Consider the following 17,500-nt stretch of genomic DNA (forward strand, 5'->3'; position numbering starts at 1 on the left):
AAAGGACTATCTTGCAGTATACAGAGGGATTTCCTGAAGTGTATGTAAAATGTTTGGCATAGTAGGAGGTGTTTACTAGCTATTTTTATTATCGACATTTGTTTCAGGAAATGTCCCTTGCTTCTGTGGCAGCCTTTGCTGACTCTCACAGAAACATATAACCCGTGCCTCTCCATTTCCTAGACAGCGTGGATCATAACTGGTTGACTCATTTAGAACAATGTCCAACATAGAAAGAACCATGAGCATATAAAGGTATATTCACAATCTGATTTATTGACACCTAATTGCAAAGTTAGATCCTAAAAGATGAATGGAAGTGAAAAGAGATCTTATATTAGGGCTTCTTTGCCTTTGAAATTCTGTCCTGACGTGACACTCCCATGTACCTTATACCAGTGCTGTGAAGGTAACCAGGACATTGGCACAGAGCTGAGTATTCAGTTTTCCTTTCCCAATCCATAGATTGTGCAGTGTTTGACATGTCATATACACAAACAGAGAATCTCAAACCCACTGGAGCAGAGAAAATCTTTGCCATCTGAATCCACCCTTTAATACAAAGATCAATAACACAGACACCGACAGAGCTCATTAATTTTAATAGTTGAGTACAGTTTTAATAGTTCTTCCTAAGAACTGTCTCTTAGGGACCCTTAAGAGTATTCACATACCACACCTACAAGTATACAAATTTTATAAATGCAATATTGCAAAGGCAGGCGGACAAAGGAAAGCCTTCATAGCCTTGAGATTAAAACAATGCTTAGTCATCCTCTCAGTATCTGTTAGTAAACGCTAAATACTAAATGCTAGCAAAGCTACGCAGCGGCTTGGGAGAAGCATGAAGGAAGCTCTCATAATGACAAACACTTTTACACTTATTTTTCATCTCAGAACCAAGATAACACAGGGCATATCTCTCTAATTTGGTAACCATGTTGGTGTCAAAGGGACAAAACCCCGCAAAAATATTTTCAGAGCAACAAACGGAGTTGGTTTTATTTATGCCACAGAGGTTAGTGAGGGCCAAGATTCCCCGACTTTTTATAACTGTGGTTCCCCATCTTGCTCACACTTTGGTGTCGAGAATTGAAACTATGAACACAGAACCAGAATCAAAGAAACAGCTCAATACAAATTTGTTGAATGAATGAACTGATACTTGGGGCACAGTGTGAACAGGCTGGACTTAAGTGTTTGTAAGTGGAAACCTTCCTGGGACATTTTGGGAGTGGAGATTCCAGGAGCAAGCTTGACTTGTCAGTGCCCTGGCCATCCTGAGAGCCCAAAGGAATAACCGAGTTTACTAGTTTATCCCAGTCCCCTGAATATGCAGAAAAATTTGTGACCAGAATTTCAGATTCAATACCATGTATAATCAAAATAAAATGAATATATGTATGCCTCCTCCAACTACATTTAATACATACAAGACTGTAAGAAGTCTGGGGTAGAAACTGACCAATATGAGACCCCCTTTCCCTACCCTTCTCTTTTGCCTTTTTTGCTTTCTCTCACTCTCCTTCTATTCTTTCCCCCCTTCTCGTCCCTTTCCTAACCCAATCTTCTGCCCTTCCCCCTGCTTTCTTCTCTTTTTTCCTCATTACTGAAGTTGAATAATTCTAAATATCTATTAGCTCCAGAGAGTGGGGCCAATAGAATTGTTTTTAGTTTCCAGAAATAAGAGCCGTGATAAGAAGAAACAAAACTGTTTCTAGTCATACTAACAGTGATGTAGAGACTCTCTTTTGAACTCATAGGTATCCAGAACGTTCTATTGGGTGTGAATTCAATACCTACACAGTAGGCTGAGGATTTTAGTTTCTAGGAATATAAATTTCATGATGATACTGCTGCTGCTGCTGATGATGATGATGATTATAAAGCAATAAACCATTAGTCACGTAAATAAGATCCAGTGTGTGTGTGTGTGTGTGTGTGTGTGTGTGTGTGTGTGTGTGTGTGTGTTTAAGTAAAATAAGGGGTGGATGCTATTTAAAGTAAATGGACATATCAGATACCTATTTGTGACAATTCTTAATTTCAAATTCACAAGTGCTGGCTGGAGGAGACCCTTTCAGGCTGTAAATCAGTTTGCATTTCCTTCAAACTGCAGGACTAGAGGTGCCAGCCAGTTATGGTAGGAGGTCAGGTCTCCGCCTCCATCTCCCTTTCCTCCATGCTTCACATAATGGGAGAGACTCCAGGACATCTGATTGGTTACTCTCATTAGCTTGTTTTCTACCCTTAGCAGAATCAGGTTCCTTTGGCCTATAAGAATAACAGAAGTTACTTCCTTAGATAATTCTGTTAAAGGCTTTCAATTAATTCTACCCCGGCATTGTATGTTCTAAATGTGTTTTCACTTATTCATTCAACAAATGTTCATTGAGTATCCACTCTTTGCCAAACATGATTATAATTGCTGGGTAATACATTAATCTCACTTTAATATTTTTTTGTTAGAAGAATCTCTGACACAGTTAGTTGGCTGTATTGGGAAACTGGAGTATGCTCAAATGTCAATCCTGTCACTATTGTGTGAAATCACTCTTACCATATATTATCTCTTATCTATCTGGAAAATGTCCTTCAATATGACAATAATGAGAATAAAGATGACACAAAATGGAAAATGAATAGTTATTCCTCGGTTTGCTTCTTCTTTTGTGGACTATACAAACCTATATTCCAGGAAGCCTGGTATTGTGGAAAGACTACCAAACCTGGAGTCAGACAGCCTAGGTGCCTCTCAGCTTCATAACCTTTGGGAAGTTACTTCACCATTTTGAGTCCCCATTTTTGTCTTATCCTAAAAACTGAGCCCAGGAATCCTTACCCTACCTTTCTTTGGTATGACTGTGAGGATAAACGAAATAATGTTTGTAAAAGTGCTCTGAAAACCATAAAGTCCCATACAAATGCAAATTATCACTATCGAACAATCTGACATTCCTTTCAGGGAAAATCTTCATAGTATAGTTTCTTTTCCTCCATTTTTTTTAAAGGACGGGGTGGGGGTGGGGACCTACATTATCAACTAGCATTATTTGGGCGTCTGGCTGAATAACCCACATTGATTTCCTCATGGAAGAGACTGATTAGAAGTTTTCCTTATTGAAAATGAAATGCACTCCGCGGGGGCCAGACTCAGAGTTGGAGATGCTTTGTTTACTGAGGGTTTCAGCCAAGGCTTCAGGTCCGCAGAGGAAAACTCCTATTCTGGTACTTTGGGGAGAGAAAGAAAGAAAAAAAGACAATTTTAGGCTTTGGGATGCAACAGATTACGCAGCACATGGGGGGATTTCCTATTGACTATAGGCCCCAGGGCAGACTCCCCTCTGCTCCTTTGTTTTTTTCCACAAGTGGCTAAACTCGGATTATTCTGTGGGAGAGCTGCTCAGCCTGTTTGTAGAGGGCTGCTGGATACTTCAAATGGCAATTAACATCCCTGGAAAAATGGCATTCCAGTAGGGTTTATGGAAACTTCTACCACACAGAAAATGGTGGTGAATTTGTGAGTCTGTGGGCTACTTCCCTTCAGGGCTCTGGACCCCTTTGCCCCCAGCCCTCTCCAGCATCCTGAAATCAGGAACAAATCTGCTTTAGGTATACCAACTCTGCCCACAGCATGGTGTGACTTCATCCCTCCACGTCTTAGAGTCCAAAGCTCTGCTTCTCAAGGTGTGGTTCCAGACTAGTAGCCTCAGCTGCAGCTTTTTAAAGAATGCAAATTCTTGGGCCTCACCCTAGACCTATTAAAATCAGCACCTGCATTTTTGAAAAGATCCCCAAGTGATTCATATGTTCACTAAAGTATAAAAAGCAATAGTCTCAAGGGTATATTTATGGATATTTCTTGAGTTTATCATATATTCTAGCAAGATAGAGAATCCCCTCAAAGTTTCATGATAGCTACAGCTTTAGCAAGGGCACAAATGACCTTGGGATGGCTGTCACCTTTTGATTTTAGACCCCAATACTAAAACTGAAAGTAGGGGCAGTGTCTCCTTAATAATAAGTATACATTGTATTGAGTTAAAAGAAGTAGATACACTAGTAAAATTTAAGAGATGAAAGAAAAGAACCGAGTTATGGTCCTACTTGGGAGGAGCAGGATTCAGAAAGTCTGAGGTGGGGGGCCTGGGAATCTTTGTTTCTTACAACTCTCCTAAAGTCAGAGATATCTAGAACCTTCTGTTTGGTGTAAATATAGGACTCTAGGTATTTTTGTTTCCAGAATAAACAAATCCAGCCATGTTTGGGAGCTGCTGCTTTAGACAGCCCAGGAGTGTCAAGAGCACCTTGGAGGGCACTCCTTACTTTGGGTGTTGACTCGCAATTGTCTTGAACTCATTATCCCAGTTGGGCCGTCCATACAAAGTCTTTTGTTTCAGGCCTGTGATCACGTCTTTCTCCTCATCATGGTGCACAGCAAAGTGATTAGCCTGCAGGAAAGCACATGAATCCAGAAAAAAGACACTTGTTGTAAAAAACACACAGATATATTTACCTATCTCACAAACCAAGCTTTCACTACCCTTTCTAACTAACTAACTAACTAACTAACTATATCTATCTATCTATCTATAAATAGATAGATAGATAGATAGATAGATAGATAGATAGATAGATAGATAGATAGATATTTGGGGCAAGGTACCATGCCAAAGAGTAGAAGACAAAAAATACAAACAAACTTGGTCTCCTAATGCAATTTACAATCCAGAAGGGCAGACTTTGAAGTATCAACATGAATAATCATAGTTCTAGAATAGGGTATGATGAGTGCCATGGAAGAGGCACAAACATTTCAATGAGAGCAAAGGTAGGTGGGGTGGGAAGATATGGAAAGGTTTCAGGGTGACAACATTTGAGTCAGGCTTTGAAGTGCGGGTAGGATTTAAATGTTCTGTCTTACTTGTTTTTCTGTCTGCTGTACATCTAGCTCATCTGCTCTGTGCCTTTCTCTCTTCATCCTAATATATTCCCACCCCCACTCCTTTGGAAGAATCACTAAGAATTAAAACAATCATAGACTAAAATGCGCTCATATTTTGATAATATAATGAGGCATCAAACCAAGCCTAAAGCTAGTATATGTGTGTGTGTGTGTGTGTGTGTGTGTGTGTGTGTGTGTGTGTGTGTACATAGTCAAGTACTGTTTTCTGCTACCATTCTAGGGGGCCTTAGTTTGAACAGCAGATATTTTTCATAATGTGATTACTTGAATTTATTTAAAAATTAAATCAGATTTTAAATCTACTGGACAAGGGATGGAGGAGGTTAAGAAGTATGGTTACTCTGGTTTAATAATCCTGTAGAGACCAGTTTTGCAAAGCAAAATAATTATTTTTCAATGCAAATAAATTTGCCATTTAAAAAATGTATCTGGCTTTTTAAATAACAAAACTTCAAAGCAATTGATATAGATTTTTTTTCTACGTTTCATTTTTATCAAAAATTTTTGTTGTCATCTTTAAATTGCAGAAGTGGGATCTTCAAACTACTTTTCTGGAGTAGCAATTTTCATGGTCATGTGTCCCTGGGTCTACATTTACAACAAGACTTTTTTAAGACTCGGAGAATCTGATACACAATATGCCAAAACCCAAACAAGAAGTTAATTTTCACAAAGATAAGGTACATGGGAAAGATGCCCAGGGTTAAGTATCCAGTGTGTGAATCTGACCCACTGAAACACTGGCCAGGAGGAGGCAGAGACTCTTGCCTTAGCTCCTCTCTCAGGGTGACAGCTTATGCTGCTTTCAGGCAAGTCATCAATGTTTGCTTCTTTATAAAGATGCTCCCCCTAGGAATCATTAACTTGTTTCAGTGTTTCTCAGTTGAGGCACTTTTGACATGTATGGCTAGATAATTCTTTGTTGCGGGGAGTTGTCTTGTAAATTATGGGATATTTACATTGCTAAATGTCCCCGGAGGGGATACACTAACACATGCACACACACATGCACACACACACACATGTACCATATATATATGTGTGTGTATATATATATATATATATCACCTTCATTATATATATTTTGATTTATTTATAAATGATAATAGTGAACTACTGGGAGTTGCTAAGAGCATTCTAACTCTGCCACTTACTAGTTGGATGCCCTTGGACAAATGACCTAACTGGTTCTGAGCTTTGGTTTCCTCACTTGTGAAATATGGATAAAAATAGTAGTTTCTTCATAGGATTGTTGCAAGGATTAAATTAGACAATTATATAAACACTAAGAACAATACCTGGTACACAGTATATGCTTAATAACTCTGATCAGTTTAATACTAATTAATACTATTTCTTAGAAGTATTGTGTATATTATAAAACATGTATAAACATAAAGTGAAAGGGTTATACAGTATATGTATGCATATGTGTGTATATATAGAGAGAGAGAAAGGGAGAAAGCTAATATTCTCTTCTCATTACCCGGTGGATCATGTTGTCCACCTGCTTCGAGACCCCTCGTGGGAACATTGCTTTAATAATGTCAAAGTTATGGCTTTTATTCATTATAGGCTCCTTAGCTTTGATCTGTTCCACAGATACCAACTTTAAATCTAATCTCAACAGGATATTAAGGATGTGTTAAACCTATCCTCAACATGTGGGAATATTGAGAGAGCAAATCACCTGAATCTATCAACTGTTCTTGGTAAAAACAGTGCACAAGACACTCCAATAACCAAGGGGAAATCAGTAAACCCTGGGCACTACGAGAAGGCCCTGAGATTTGGGATCTTGTCCTCACCTGAGACTCATCCCAGCCGGTGAGGTAGATATTATAGCTGAGGAAGCCAGCGTTGTTCCTCTCCTGCATCTGGGTCTCCAGCAGCTGCAGCAAGTCTGCGAACCACTCAAAGGCATGTGTGTCCCGGCACAGCCAGTAGAAGTAGATCTGAAAGAGGGATAGCTCATGAAGCAGATTATATTTAAATAGGATCTATCAGCACTGAGATAAGGATTTCTTCCCCTACCTCCAACTTTTTCCTGCTACGCAGCAGGTCTAGAAAGAAACAGGTTTTCAGAAAGCACTGGACATTTGACAAGCTAGTTCACATGAGCCTGCTCTGGCCTTCACAATGGCAGGGCAGTAAATATAAGAAACCGCTTGGCCTCAGAAATTCATAGCTTAAGAAAAAAACATTAGCCCACCACTTTCTTTCTGTGTCTGCTCTTGCCTTCCCAGAATCCCTGGCTTCCTTTGTACCTCTTCTCACAAAGGCCACCGGAATGTAGATTAGCAGGGGCTGTCCCAGGGCTACTTCCCTGCCTGCCACTGTCCCACATTCCTGAGTTCCTGGGCAAAAGGCAGTTCTACCTATACCTCCCTCACATAGAAAAGAGGAAACGGGGAGAATGAAAAGTGAAAGTAAGCTCAGTGCCCCTATTAGAGGTTAGCACCACAGTTATTAGAATGTCTCAAGTTTTATTAAAGATATCCTTTATCAGGCAATGAAACCAAATTTACATGGACAAAAAAAAATCCCGTGGGAATTTATTCTGAGGAAATATCCATGAGAAAGTAAAAGTTACATGAAGGGACATGTCTCTTGCTCTCCTCCTGCAACAAAAATATTGTAGGGCTGGAAATGGAATTGATCTCGATATCTAACCTAGGATGTTAGAAAAATTATTTCTATATCCTCTCAATGGAACATGAATCATTAAAAATAATTATTATAAAGGCTGTGACAACACTGAAAAATACTGTTTTCAGAAAAGCAGGACATGAAATTGTACGTACTCAATATTTACTACTTTCTAAAAATATGACAACATGTAAGAAAATATTGAAAGAGAATATACAAAAAAGTTGAATTGGGGTTGTGAATACTTTCTCTCTACCCCAACTTTCTTTCTTCTGAATTTCTAGTAACATACTGTACTATATAGTAATATACAAATTCAGTATATTAGTTTTACTAATTGGCCTGCTTATATGGAAGCACATTTAACTTATCAAATAGCCTATTTAAGAGAAGCCTGCCTCTCTGGAACCACCCCAAACCTGCCTTCACTTCTCTTGGTCTTTTCCAGCCTCACCTGAAGGCTCTCTCAGGCTTCACTTGGTGGAGTGTGATGGCTACTCCAAGCTTTCTGAAAAATGAAGGAACCTACCTTTTTGAGCCTCAGATTGGTGGCATTATTGCAGTATTTGTACCAGACTGACTTGAGAATGGATGCGAAGGGTGTGACCCCAATCCCTGCTCCCACTAACATCACCACCTCGTAGCTGAACACATCTTCACTGGCTGTGCCAAAGGGCCCATCAACCGCTATCCTGGAGGGAAGCATGGGAGGAGATGGTTATAGAGATATCTTGCTCTTCAGAGTAGAATGGGGCACACATTTTTCCTGGGGGTGTGCAATATGTCACTTCAAACAAGGACAAGCTATCTATGGGGCACTTCCTTCTATGAAACAGCTTTCAAGTAACCAACTTAGTGTCAACATTGGGGTTGGAAGTACAAAGTGGAATTTTTAGCTAACGGAAAACATTGGTAACTCTCAGGGTATTTTATTCATCTCCCCACCCCCTCTCACTCACAACACACACACACACACACACACACACACACACACACACATCTGTATTTCTCACCAGGGCATTCCACACTTGAAATTTCTGCTTACATTGCATATTGAAATAAAGTGAGAAATTTCTATATCGTAACATCTTATAGATTGAATATCTCTACTTTTCAAGTAACTATTCTTTAAGTTATTCAACAAACTTTTCTTCAGCATCCACTAAGTGCCTGACAAATATATGTAGGTAGTTACATATATTTGTAGAACCTGTGGATTTCGTCAGACTCAGGAGACAGAGAGAGAAGCGAGAAGAGTTGCTATTTAGTGACATTTTTCCTGAGCTTGTATACCTTTGTAATATGCGCTTTGTACTCACTTAGGTAATTTCCAGGCATCTTGAAACTCTTGCTTATCACAGCCACAGGCATTGAATAGTCCCTCTGTCCAGTCCCCCACGATGCGGATATGGATGCTAAAGAAGTCTTCCTCAGGGGCGGAGGTCAATGTGAAAGGGTGCCACTCCAGCTTGGACACCTTGGGGCACTTGACAAAAATGTATTGTCCCACCTCCATCTTAAATCCCTTCTTCTTCATCTGTAGCTCGATGGTTTTGAAAGGGTGAGTGACCACCTACAAAACAAAACATGTCTCTGGAAACTACACTTTCCCAAATACTTGCCTTTTCACTGTTCATATGGATAAAACGCTGAGCTAAGATGCCCCACCCAGGTCCCTTCTATAGGGCCAACACAGCAGTTCCCCAGCAGATGTGTCTCTCATTGGGAATTGCCCTTGACTGTAGCCCATGGCCAATGATGAGTTGATGCAGGGATACAAAGGTCTGGCCCTTCTCCTCAATTTGGGACAACTTTGAGGGGCCATTCCAACTCCAGCAATCCCTGCAGGATCAGCTGAGGCTGCTGTCGCAACCACACTGAGGGTCAGCTTTTTCCCTCTCAAATCTGGCCTTTAATTTTTTGATAGGTTACTCTCCTGAGAATATACCCCAATAAAACTTCTCTGTATAGCTCTCTGTCTCAGAGTCTTTGCCAGGGAACCCAACCTAAGACACCCACCTACTATCTTTTCTCTCTCTACTATCTTTTTTTCTCTCTACGAAGTTAAGGCAGGAGCTAAAAATAGGTAGGAAAGATGGTTTCCTGTTCAGTCTTTCTGTCTCCCCAGGGGATGATCGAGAGCCTTAGCAGCTGGACAGAAGAAGGAAACCCCACTGCCTAGTTATATAACAACGACTCCCACACCAAGTCTGACTGTGCTGGTCTGCCTTCGTCATGAGTCATACCTCCAACCTGTCTGATTCCATGCATTGCTTCTCCGTTTCTCCCTATCTGGGGAATACACCATCCATCTCTTCCAAAGCCAGGCCCTACCCACTCACTGCTATCCATCCATGTACATGAATGTTGATAGCATCCCTGTTTATAATAGCAAAAAAAAAAAATGGAAACAGTCCAAATGTCCATCAATTGGTGAGTTGGTAAATAATTTTAAAAAATAGAACATAATAAAAAGCTCTCATTTCAATATAGAAAGTCATATGCTGCTTCCTTGACAATTTCTGAGACACTTAGAAGGACTTCATATGTACAACCAGAAACAAACCAAGGAATATAAAAAGAAAGAAAAATCCGTAGGGAAAAAAGAAAACCCAGCAGCTTCCTAATGTTGACTGATCTTGTTGAACTTTTCTTTTCACCAGTGAGAAGGAGTAGAATGGGAAGTCCTTTTAATAAAAATTGCCAAACAATTCTAAAACTTGTGATTTAAATATGTCTTATGTGTTAAAGCTGTAACCAATTTCCCTTCAGCACTGAAACAAGGAGTTGTGAAGCTTCATTTTGAAAACAGAAAGTAAAAATTCATCAAAATTATTTTGAAAATTCTGTTTGTCATGTTGCAATGTTGTATGGTGAAACTAATTTTTACACTTGCAATATTGCTACTGTAACCAAAATTGGGATTGAATTTAATAAAATGTACTAGGGGGACAGCATTATCCCTGGAATGCTTTGGGATCACACTTTGTTTCTTATACGTGTTTATATGAGAAGAAAATGAGTATTTTCTTCATAGGAAAACAAGTTTGCCTTAGATATATGTGTAAGGGAAACACTTATCTGGTTAGTCTGTTATGGTCTAGTAAGGGAAATTTTGTGGTCTCTCCTTTTGCTGATCTGTGAGATTTTTCTTACAGTACAATAAAATTATCACAAAAGGAGAACTGTTGTGGCTTCTTATATTTCAAGATTTCCAATGCCAGCTGGACTATCTTTACAATGGCCTTCCATAGATGCCAAGAAAGAAAAGCTAGGGTGGAGGACAGGAAGAATTTGTGTGTTTTGTAAGAATAACCAATAGTAGGCTTTTGGTAAATACTTTTTGAACTGAATTGAATTGGATTAAATTTTATTTGATAAAAAATAGTCTTGTCTTGTTTTCAGAAACTATAACAAGGAGTTTCTATTTCTATTTATTTAGTCAGATTGATTGATTGATTTAATGATGAGAAGCAGCATAGAAGTTTTCAGTGGAAAGCCACTATATACTTGGAGGTAGGAGACTAAATTCTAGTTGCAGTTTAGTTACTAATTTGTTTGAGACTTTGGGTACTTTAACTCTGATATTCTATGATTACATACAAAGCACAGAAAAGGAGGTAAAGGGGACCTGGGAAACTATCTCAGCCTTAGGCTTGCCCTTAGTTCTTCTGCTTCTTTTGGCATCTGAATATTTTAAGTCTCAACGTATACCCTTTTGAACTTACCTCTTGCTTCTTCACTCTTAACTAACCACATTATCACTCTATATCCTTCCTCTTCCCCCCCACACACACTGCATTCATTTACACAAAACACTTGAGTTCATTTTTCAATGGAAAATGTTAATTTCTAGCTTCCCCAGTTAAAGCGCCCTACCATTTAATTATCAAGCTAAGTACATTGAAATTAACCGTAGGTCATATCTCTGCTATAAGTTGAATCACAAGAAACTGAGGAAAAGAGAGCACTGACCAATGATATAGAGAACTTGGGTAGACTTGTCCATGATATAGTTAGATACTATTAGTAATTCCTAAACCAGCCAATACCTTGGTGATGACCACTTTCTGTTGAGATCGCCAAAATCGTACCAACCTCTCACAGAGATAAAGGAACATGGGACCCACTATCCATTTCCAAGTCTGTAATCAGAGTAAAAAAAGAAGACAAAAAAAGAAGAAGGATGTGATAAGGTTGATAGCTAATAAAAGATGCATGGGGACAAAACATTTAAAAGTCAACTTAATCTTTGTAGGCTTGTTTAAATATTTTATATTAGATTAGTAAATTTCTTCTACAACAGAATGCATGAAAAATATCTCAAATTAAAATAAAACTTTGAGCCAGTAAAAATGAGCAACCTCTTTGCCACATTGGGGAACTATATCTCCAGTAAGAAACTTTCCCAAGAGGAACTGTCCACAAGGATGGGATTTCCTCCTAGTGTTGCAACAGCAGTTGCAATAACCCTACTGCAGAGCAAGGTTGGTTTCGGAATTAACATTTCTCTAAAAGATAGCATTCAGCAACACTGTATTTTTAATGCAATTGCTTTCAATTGTTATGTAGTCAAAGTTTATTCTTTTGCAAGATGAGAAATTTTATGTAAGAATTTAGCTGTTTTTCCAATATCCTGGTAAGTTCTAGACACTATGCAATATACTTGCTGAAAAACCGAAAGGAACAAAAACCAAAGATTTTCAAATTTCTCTATATTTCCCTCTTGTCAGAATCTGTGGTATTTCAGAACACTGGAATTACCTTGTAGCACTGTTGACTATATAAAAACATTTAGGCCAAATAGATTCATCTTGGGACTCAGTCAGTTAGGTTCCTAGTTTAATACCTGAAGTAGCAAAGAATTTTAGAAGGCAATATTGTCTAAAAGATGTCATTCCGGAATAGATTCCAAGAAGGAAAAAAAAAATCACGAAGTGTTACTCATAGTCTTACAAATGATCTTTTTATTAAATTATTTTTAGGGACTTATTATTGGAAGTTGAGAGCACCTAGTTTTAATATCTGAAGTAGCAAAGAATTTTAGAAGGCAATACCACCTAAATGTCCCCATCTCTAGCCAGAGTTGAAGAATATCTGCGTCCAAAGTCAGTAATGTTCTGCTACTCGCCTCTGTTTTCATGGCACATTTTTAAAACAGTCTGGCGTCATCCATGTATTTCCTGTGTGCTACCATGGGGCCCCACTGAATGGAGCTGGAATTCCATTCAATATTAGAGGACATTGTCTCTAATATCCCCCCAAACCCAGAAGCTCCTTTGAGGTAGATGCCTGTTAAAGTAGTAGTATTCTTTGACTCTACCTGTCTTCAAGGAAATGTGCTTTCTAGTCCTTAAGAGGACTTGAAATACAGTTCCCTTTTTATCCTTTCTGTTGATGTCTGCATGTAGTGGGGACACTTCACCAATATGTCTGGTTGCTTTCATTAATGAGTAAGGATGCTAAAAGATGTTAAGTCCTTAGACAGCATGTGGTGTCTAGAGGAAGAGTACTCCTATATTAGGAGAGCAGAAAAAATGGGAGAAAATGGAGTGGGAAATTTACCTTTATATTATAGTGTGCTTAAGGAAAAAATAATAATTCTGTTCAAAAGCCCTGTACAAATGTTGATTTTTGCCTAATTTTATACCAATGGCTAGCACGATAAGCAATAACGTATCCTGCTTGCCAAGGGGGGAAGATATAAACATCACAGGGCTCATTTCTCCCTCTATGGAGCAGAGATATTGAGAATACACAAAATGGAGCTCTTTGAAGCTCCCAACAGAAGAAGGTAAATATTTCAGCATGTTTTTCCCTTGGTCACCCTTGTCACACTCCTGCCCTACCATGTAGTGCCATTGGGCATTGGTACGAACCCGGCTGTCCATCTTTTATGCCTCATAGACAGGACCTCCCGATGCCTACAGGCAACCCTATGTGTCACCTCATCAATTTCCTTCCCAGCAAGATGCTCCTAGCTCCTTATAGGTGATTATCTGAGCTATCCAACTCAGCTCATGATGGAATCCCTCTGAAAATCATCAACTGGTGTTACTGTAGCCCTCACATCCAGAAGAGAAGAGATGGAACTTCTTGAATCCAAACAGGATTTTCAAAAACAATGCTTTTCCAAGTTTTATATCAGGACATTCATAACAGACCAATGCAAAACTTACTTTTCAAGAAATAATTCTAGACAATAAGTATAGCAGAAAAAAAGTAGACATTTATAACATTCTAGCAGTTCCAAGATATTGGTAATGAACAACTTTATGACATTTGTATGCATTTCTTAGACACAGTTTGAAAATTCTGGTAATAAAACTATAATGGTAACAGTGAATTGTACATACCATAGGAGGGTTCCCATAGAACTTTGGGACTGGGCATTCCTTTATTTTTCCCCAATCTGAGATGTTTTGATAACATAATTCTGGATTGTGCTCTTTCAAACTGTCTGGAGTCTGCCCACGTACAATTCGCCTGGGGAGAAAACATAAGTCCATATTATTTTGTAGCAAGAAATTAAGCAAATTTTTTGAGATTGCAGGCATATTTTAAGTATTCTAATATGGGCCCTGTACTTTTCACTTAAAAATTATATCTTATTGCTCTCTCTGAATAGATTAGAGAAAGGGGAAGAAAATATGTGATCTTTAGCAGTAGAAAAAATATGTACAGGGGCACAAAGAATATTTATATGTAACCTTATAGAGGGTAAGTTTTAGATCATCAATACCTGTTTGCTTAAAGGGAGTCTGTGCTTCTGTTTCGAGAATTATTTTCATTTATAAGCAAACAAAAACAGAAAAAGTGAACATCTAACAAAGCAACCGCTAGTCCATGCAGTGCCTTTGTGCAAATTAGAACAAGATGGCCCCTCTGTGAAGACAGTTCTACAGGCAAAGAGCTTGGCCAGCACAACATGGGCTGATTTTCTTCCCCTTGGCCAGGCACCCAGATAGTCATACACAGTAGACCTGAGGCTTAGTACAAGTGCTTTATTTGTTGTTTCAAAATTGTGTAAATTAAACCAAAAGGTTGAAATCAATTTAAGAAGACTTAACGTAGTGGATATTATGAGTCTCACAGACACGAGCACTGATGATGTGTCCTCTCAAGTGCTCAGAGCCCCTTCACTTCAATAAATATTAACTGAGCAACCACTAAAACTTAGTACAATGTAGGTTTAGTGGGATGGAGGGAGGAAGAAAGGGAGGGAAGTACAAAGTAGAGTATGTCAAGTCCCTGACCTCAAGGAACCTAAATGGCAGGATCTTCAGAATATATAAGAAGAGACATAGAAGGCCCTTTGTAAAAGTTTGTTTAGGGGGACCTAAAATGTGTTGTGCCACTTGGTATATTCTGAGAATGTTTTAATTCAAGGTCATTCACCATCTTTTTCTATCCCAAGGCCTTGGGGAAGATAATTACTGTGTATTGCACATCTATTATGTTTCAGGCCTGGGGAAAGGCTCGGTATACAAAGTATCTCAATGAATTCTCATAAAAAGCCTGAAAGGTAAGTGTTAGTTCTCCCATGTCATATATGAGAACAATGAGGCTTAGAGAGAGCAGGTAACTAGTAGCAGAATGATTTGGTGAAAACAGTTCTGGACCCAAGCTAGACAGCCTGGGTTTCAAATCCCAGGTTCACCCCTTACTGATTTGGTGGTCTTGGGCAAGTTATTGAACTTCTTTTGAGCCTCAGTTTTGTCAGCTGTAAAATAGGTATACTAGGACCTTATCAAAGGTTTATTTTCATAATCAATTGGCATGATACACAACAAATGCCAGACATACAGACATACAATAAGGGTCCAACAAATGATAACTATTAAAGTTCTTAATGCCCAAATTCACATGAGGAGAAAGTAAAAAAGCAAAACAAAACAAAACTGATTTTTTTCCTTGTCTCCTCAATGCCAGGACCAGAAATCAGAAAACCTGGATTTTAATCCCAGTTCAGCTGTTACCTAGCCATGACACTGAGCAATCAGTAACCAGTGTAAGTAGCAGATTCTCCTTAAATGGAAAATGGGGTAACTGTATCTCATCTGCCTGCTCCAAAAAAAGAAAAAAGAAAAAAAAAGAAAGAGAGAAAGAAAAGAAAGAAAAGAAAAAGGAAAAAAGAAAGAAAAAAGAAAAGAAAAATGCTCATCTATGAAACTATGCCAATGTAAAGTGAAATTACTAAACAAGAGAGGGGAAGACATTCTTTTTTTTTCCTCTAGGGTTCTCTGAAACAGCTGGATTAGATCAAGTCCCATTTAAAGATACTCAATTGCTTTAGGAGAGTCAAGAGATTCTTTGTCTATATAGATTTTTCATTGCATAGAAAGAGTTGATCGGGGTCAGAGTCAGCAAGTCGATCAAGAGTGCACACAAGTGGTTACCCAATGCTGCTTCTCCCCACCCTTCCCCTTTTCACACTCACATGGCCACTTCTAGGCCGACTTGGCTCTGAGCAGAGTCACTGAGCCTGAAGCATCTACTTCCCCACCCTTATGTATCTGGAGCCCCATTCCCACCAGTGAACTTCCCCAAGCCTGCTTTTGTGTGCAGGTAAAAGAATCAGCCAGTGTGAAACAGTAGAAAAAGGAAACCTGGTGTTAAAGAGGATTCCCAATAAGGCAAACTCTCCCAACCACACATCCAGGCACTGTGTGTCTCTGAGAGCATTTGTCGCAGCCTGCCTTAGACCACTTGGGCTCCAGTCCCAGCTATGCCACTTACAAACTGGGTGGCTTAGGCTACATATTTTATCTTTTTTTAGTCTGAGTCCCTGTCTATGATATCCCCAGGAAATGGGGATAGTAAGAGCATCTCTACATCTTGGGGATTAAAAGAAATATTTTGTGTCTATAACCAGTGCTCACTAGAAGTTAGCTCTTACCTTTATTATATTAGAAAGCTGGAAGGCAATAACTATGTCTTTTTCCTTCTAGTATTCCCCACAGTGACAGATCAATTCTCATGCACAGTTGGCAATCAATAAATGATTGGCTTGAATTAAAACTTATTGAACTACAGGAAACCCTTTCAACTGATTAGTCATTAACCCTTCTATTAGGTTGGTGCAAAAGTAATTGCAATTTTTGCAATTATTTTTAACCTTTTAAGCTGCAATTACTTTTGCACCAACCTAATAGTTTGGGAGTTTGTCTAATATACTAGTGACTGAGCCGCAGGAAAAATCGTTGCAGACATCTGAGACCCCACCAGCACTCCCCACATGTATTTATGCTTGCAAAGATACTCAGACTTTGGTGTATTTTCAAGCTTGCTATAAATAGCAGCACTATGACTAGCTATTAATTGGGTGCAAGAAATTAAAGTGCTGCTGAGTGGTTTCTATCACACTGACCTCTGCTGTCTCCTCACATCCCCTCAGAAGATAGGCTGACCACACACAGACAAGGCATCACACCTGGAAACAAAAGGTGTGACATAAAGTACTTGGCCTTGGAGTTTAAACACTCACTCAGCTCCATGGATGGCGAGACCAATGAAGAAGATCACAAAAAGATGATGTGTGTACCAAAACACTTCAAAATAAGACCTCCGGATGGTTTTGGTGGAGGAGGTGATAATTAATATGAGGCACAGTGTGATGACAATTCCAGTGATGCCTGCCAACCGAGTCACAGCCACGTACAGGCCTCCTTCAGGATTCTGTAAAATACAAAGGCACACACACACACACACACACATTATTTATAAGCTTTCAAATACAGGACTATTTATATATAAGGTGTCCAATGTATAGGACAATAGATATTTTTATTCCCCCTTTACATAATCCTAACCATCCCTCACAGAGGGATACAGACTTGGAATAGATGTTTCTCAATTGCAAAAGGTGGTTGAGATGTCGTAGGA

At 39.0% G+C, this 17,500-nt stretch overlaps 1 protein-coding gene across 2 annotated transcripts in view; it reads right to left on the reverse strand.

The window, feature by feature from the left end:
- Positions 1-257: 257 nt before the first annotated feature.
- Positions 258-17,500, reverse strand: part of CYBB (cytochrome b-245 beta chain) — a 33,788-nt gene continuing 16,545 nt past the window's right edge. The window contains exons 6-14 of one of the 2 annotated variants that reach the window (XM_081042661.1): positions 17,103-17,293; positions 13,972-14,101; positions 11,668-11,760; positions 8,935-9,188; positions 8,145-8,307; positions 6,775-6,921; positions 4,327-4,451; positions 3,079-3,231; positions 258-2,274 (exon numbers count right to left, since the gene is read on the reverse strand). In XM_081042661.1, coding sequence (XP_080898787.1) covers positions 3,105-3,231; positions 4,327-4,451; positions 6,775-6,921; positions 8,145-8,307; positions 8,935-9,188; positions 11,668-11,760; positions 13,972-14,101; positions 17,103-17,293 — 1,230 coding nt within the window. In that variant the 3' untranslated portion in view covers positions 258-2,274; positions 3,079-3,104. Of the gene's footprint in view, positions 3,232-4,326; positions 4,452-6,774; positions 6,922-8,144; positions 8,308-8,934; positions 9,189-11,667; positions 11,761-13,971; positions 14,102-17,102; positions 17,294-17,500 lie in introns of both variants that reach the window. The other variant, XM_081042660.1, reaches the window with a different exon arrangement.

Source organism: Rhinolophus hipposideros (assembly GCF_964194185.1).
Source record: "Rhinolophus hipposideros genome assembly, chromosome: X".
NCBI classification, from domain to species: Eukaryota; Metazoa; Chordata; class Mammalia; order Chiroptera; family Rhinolophidae; genus Rhinolophus; species Rhinolophus hipposideros.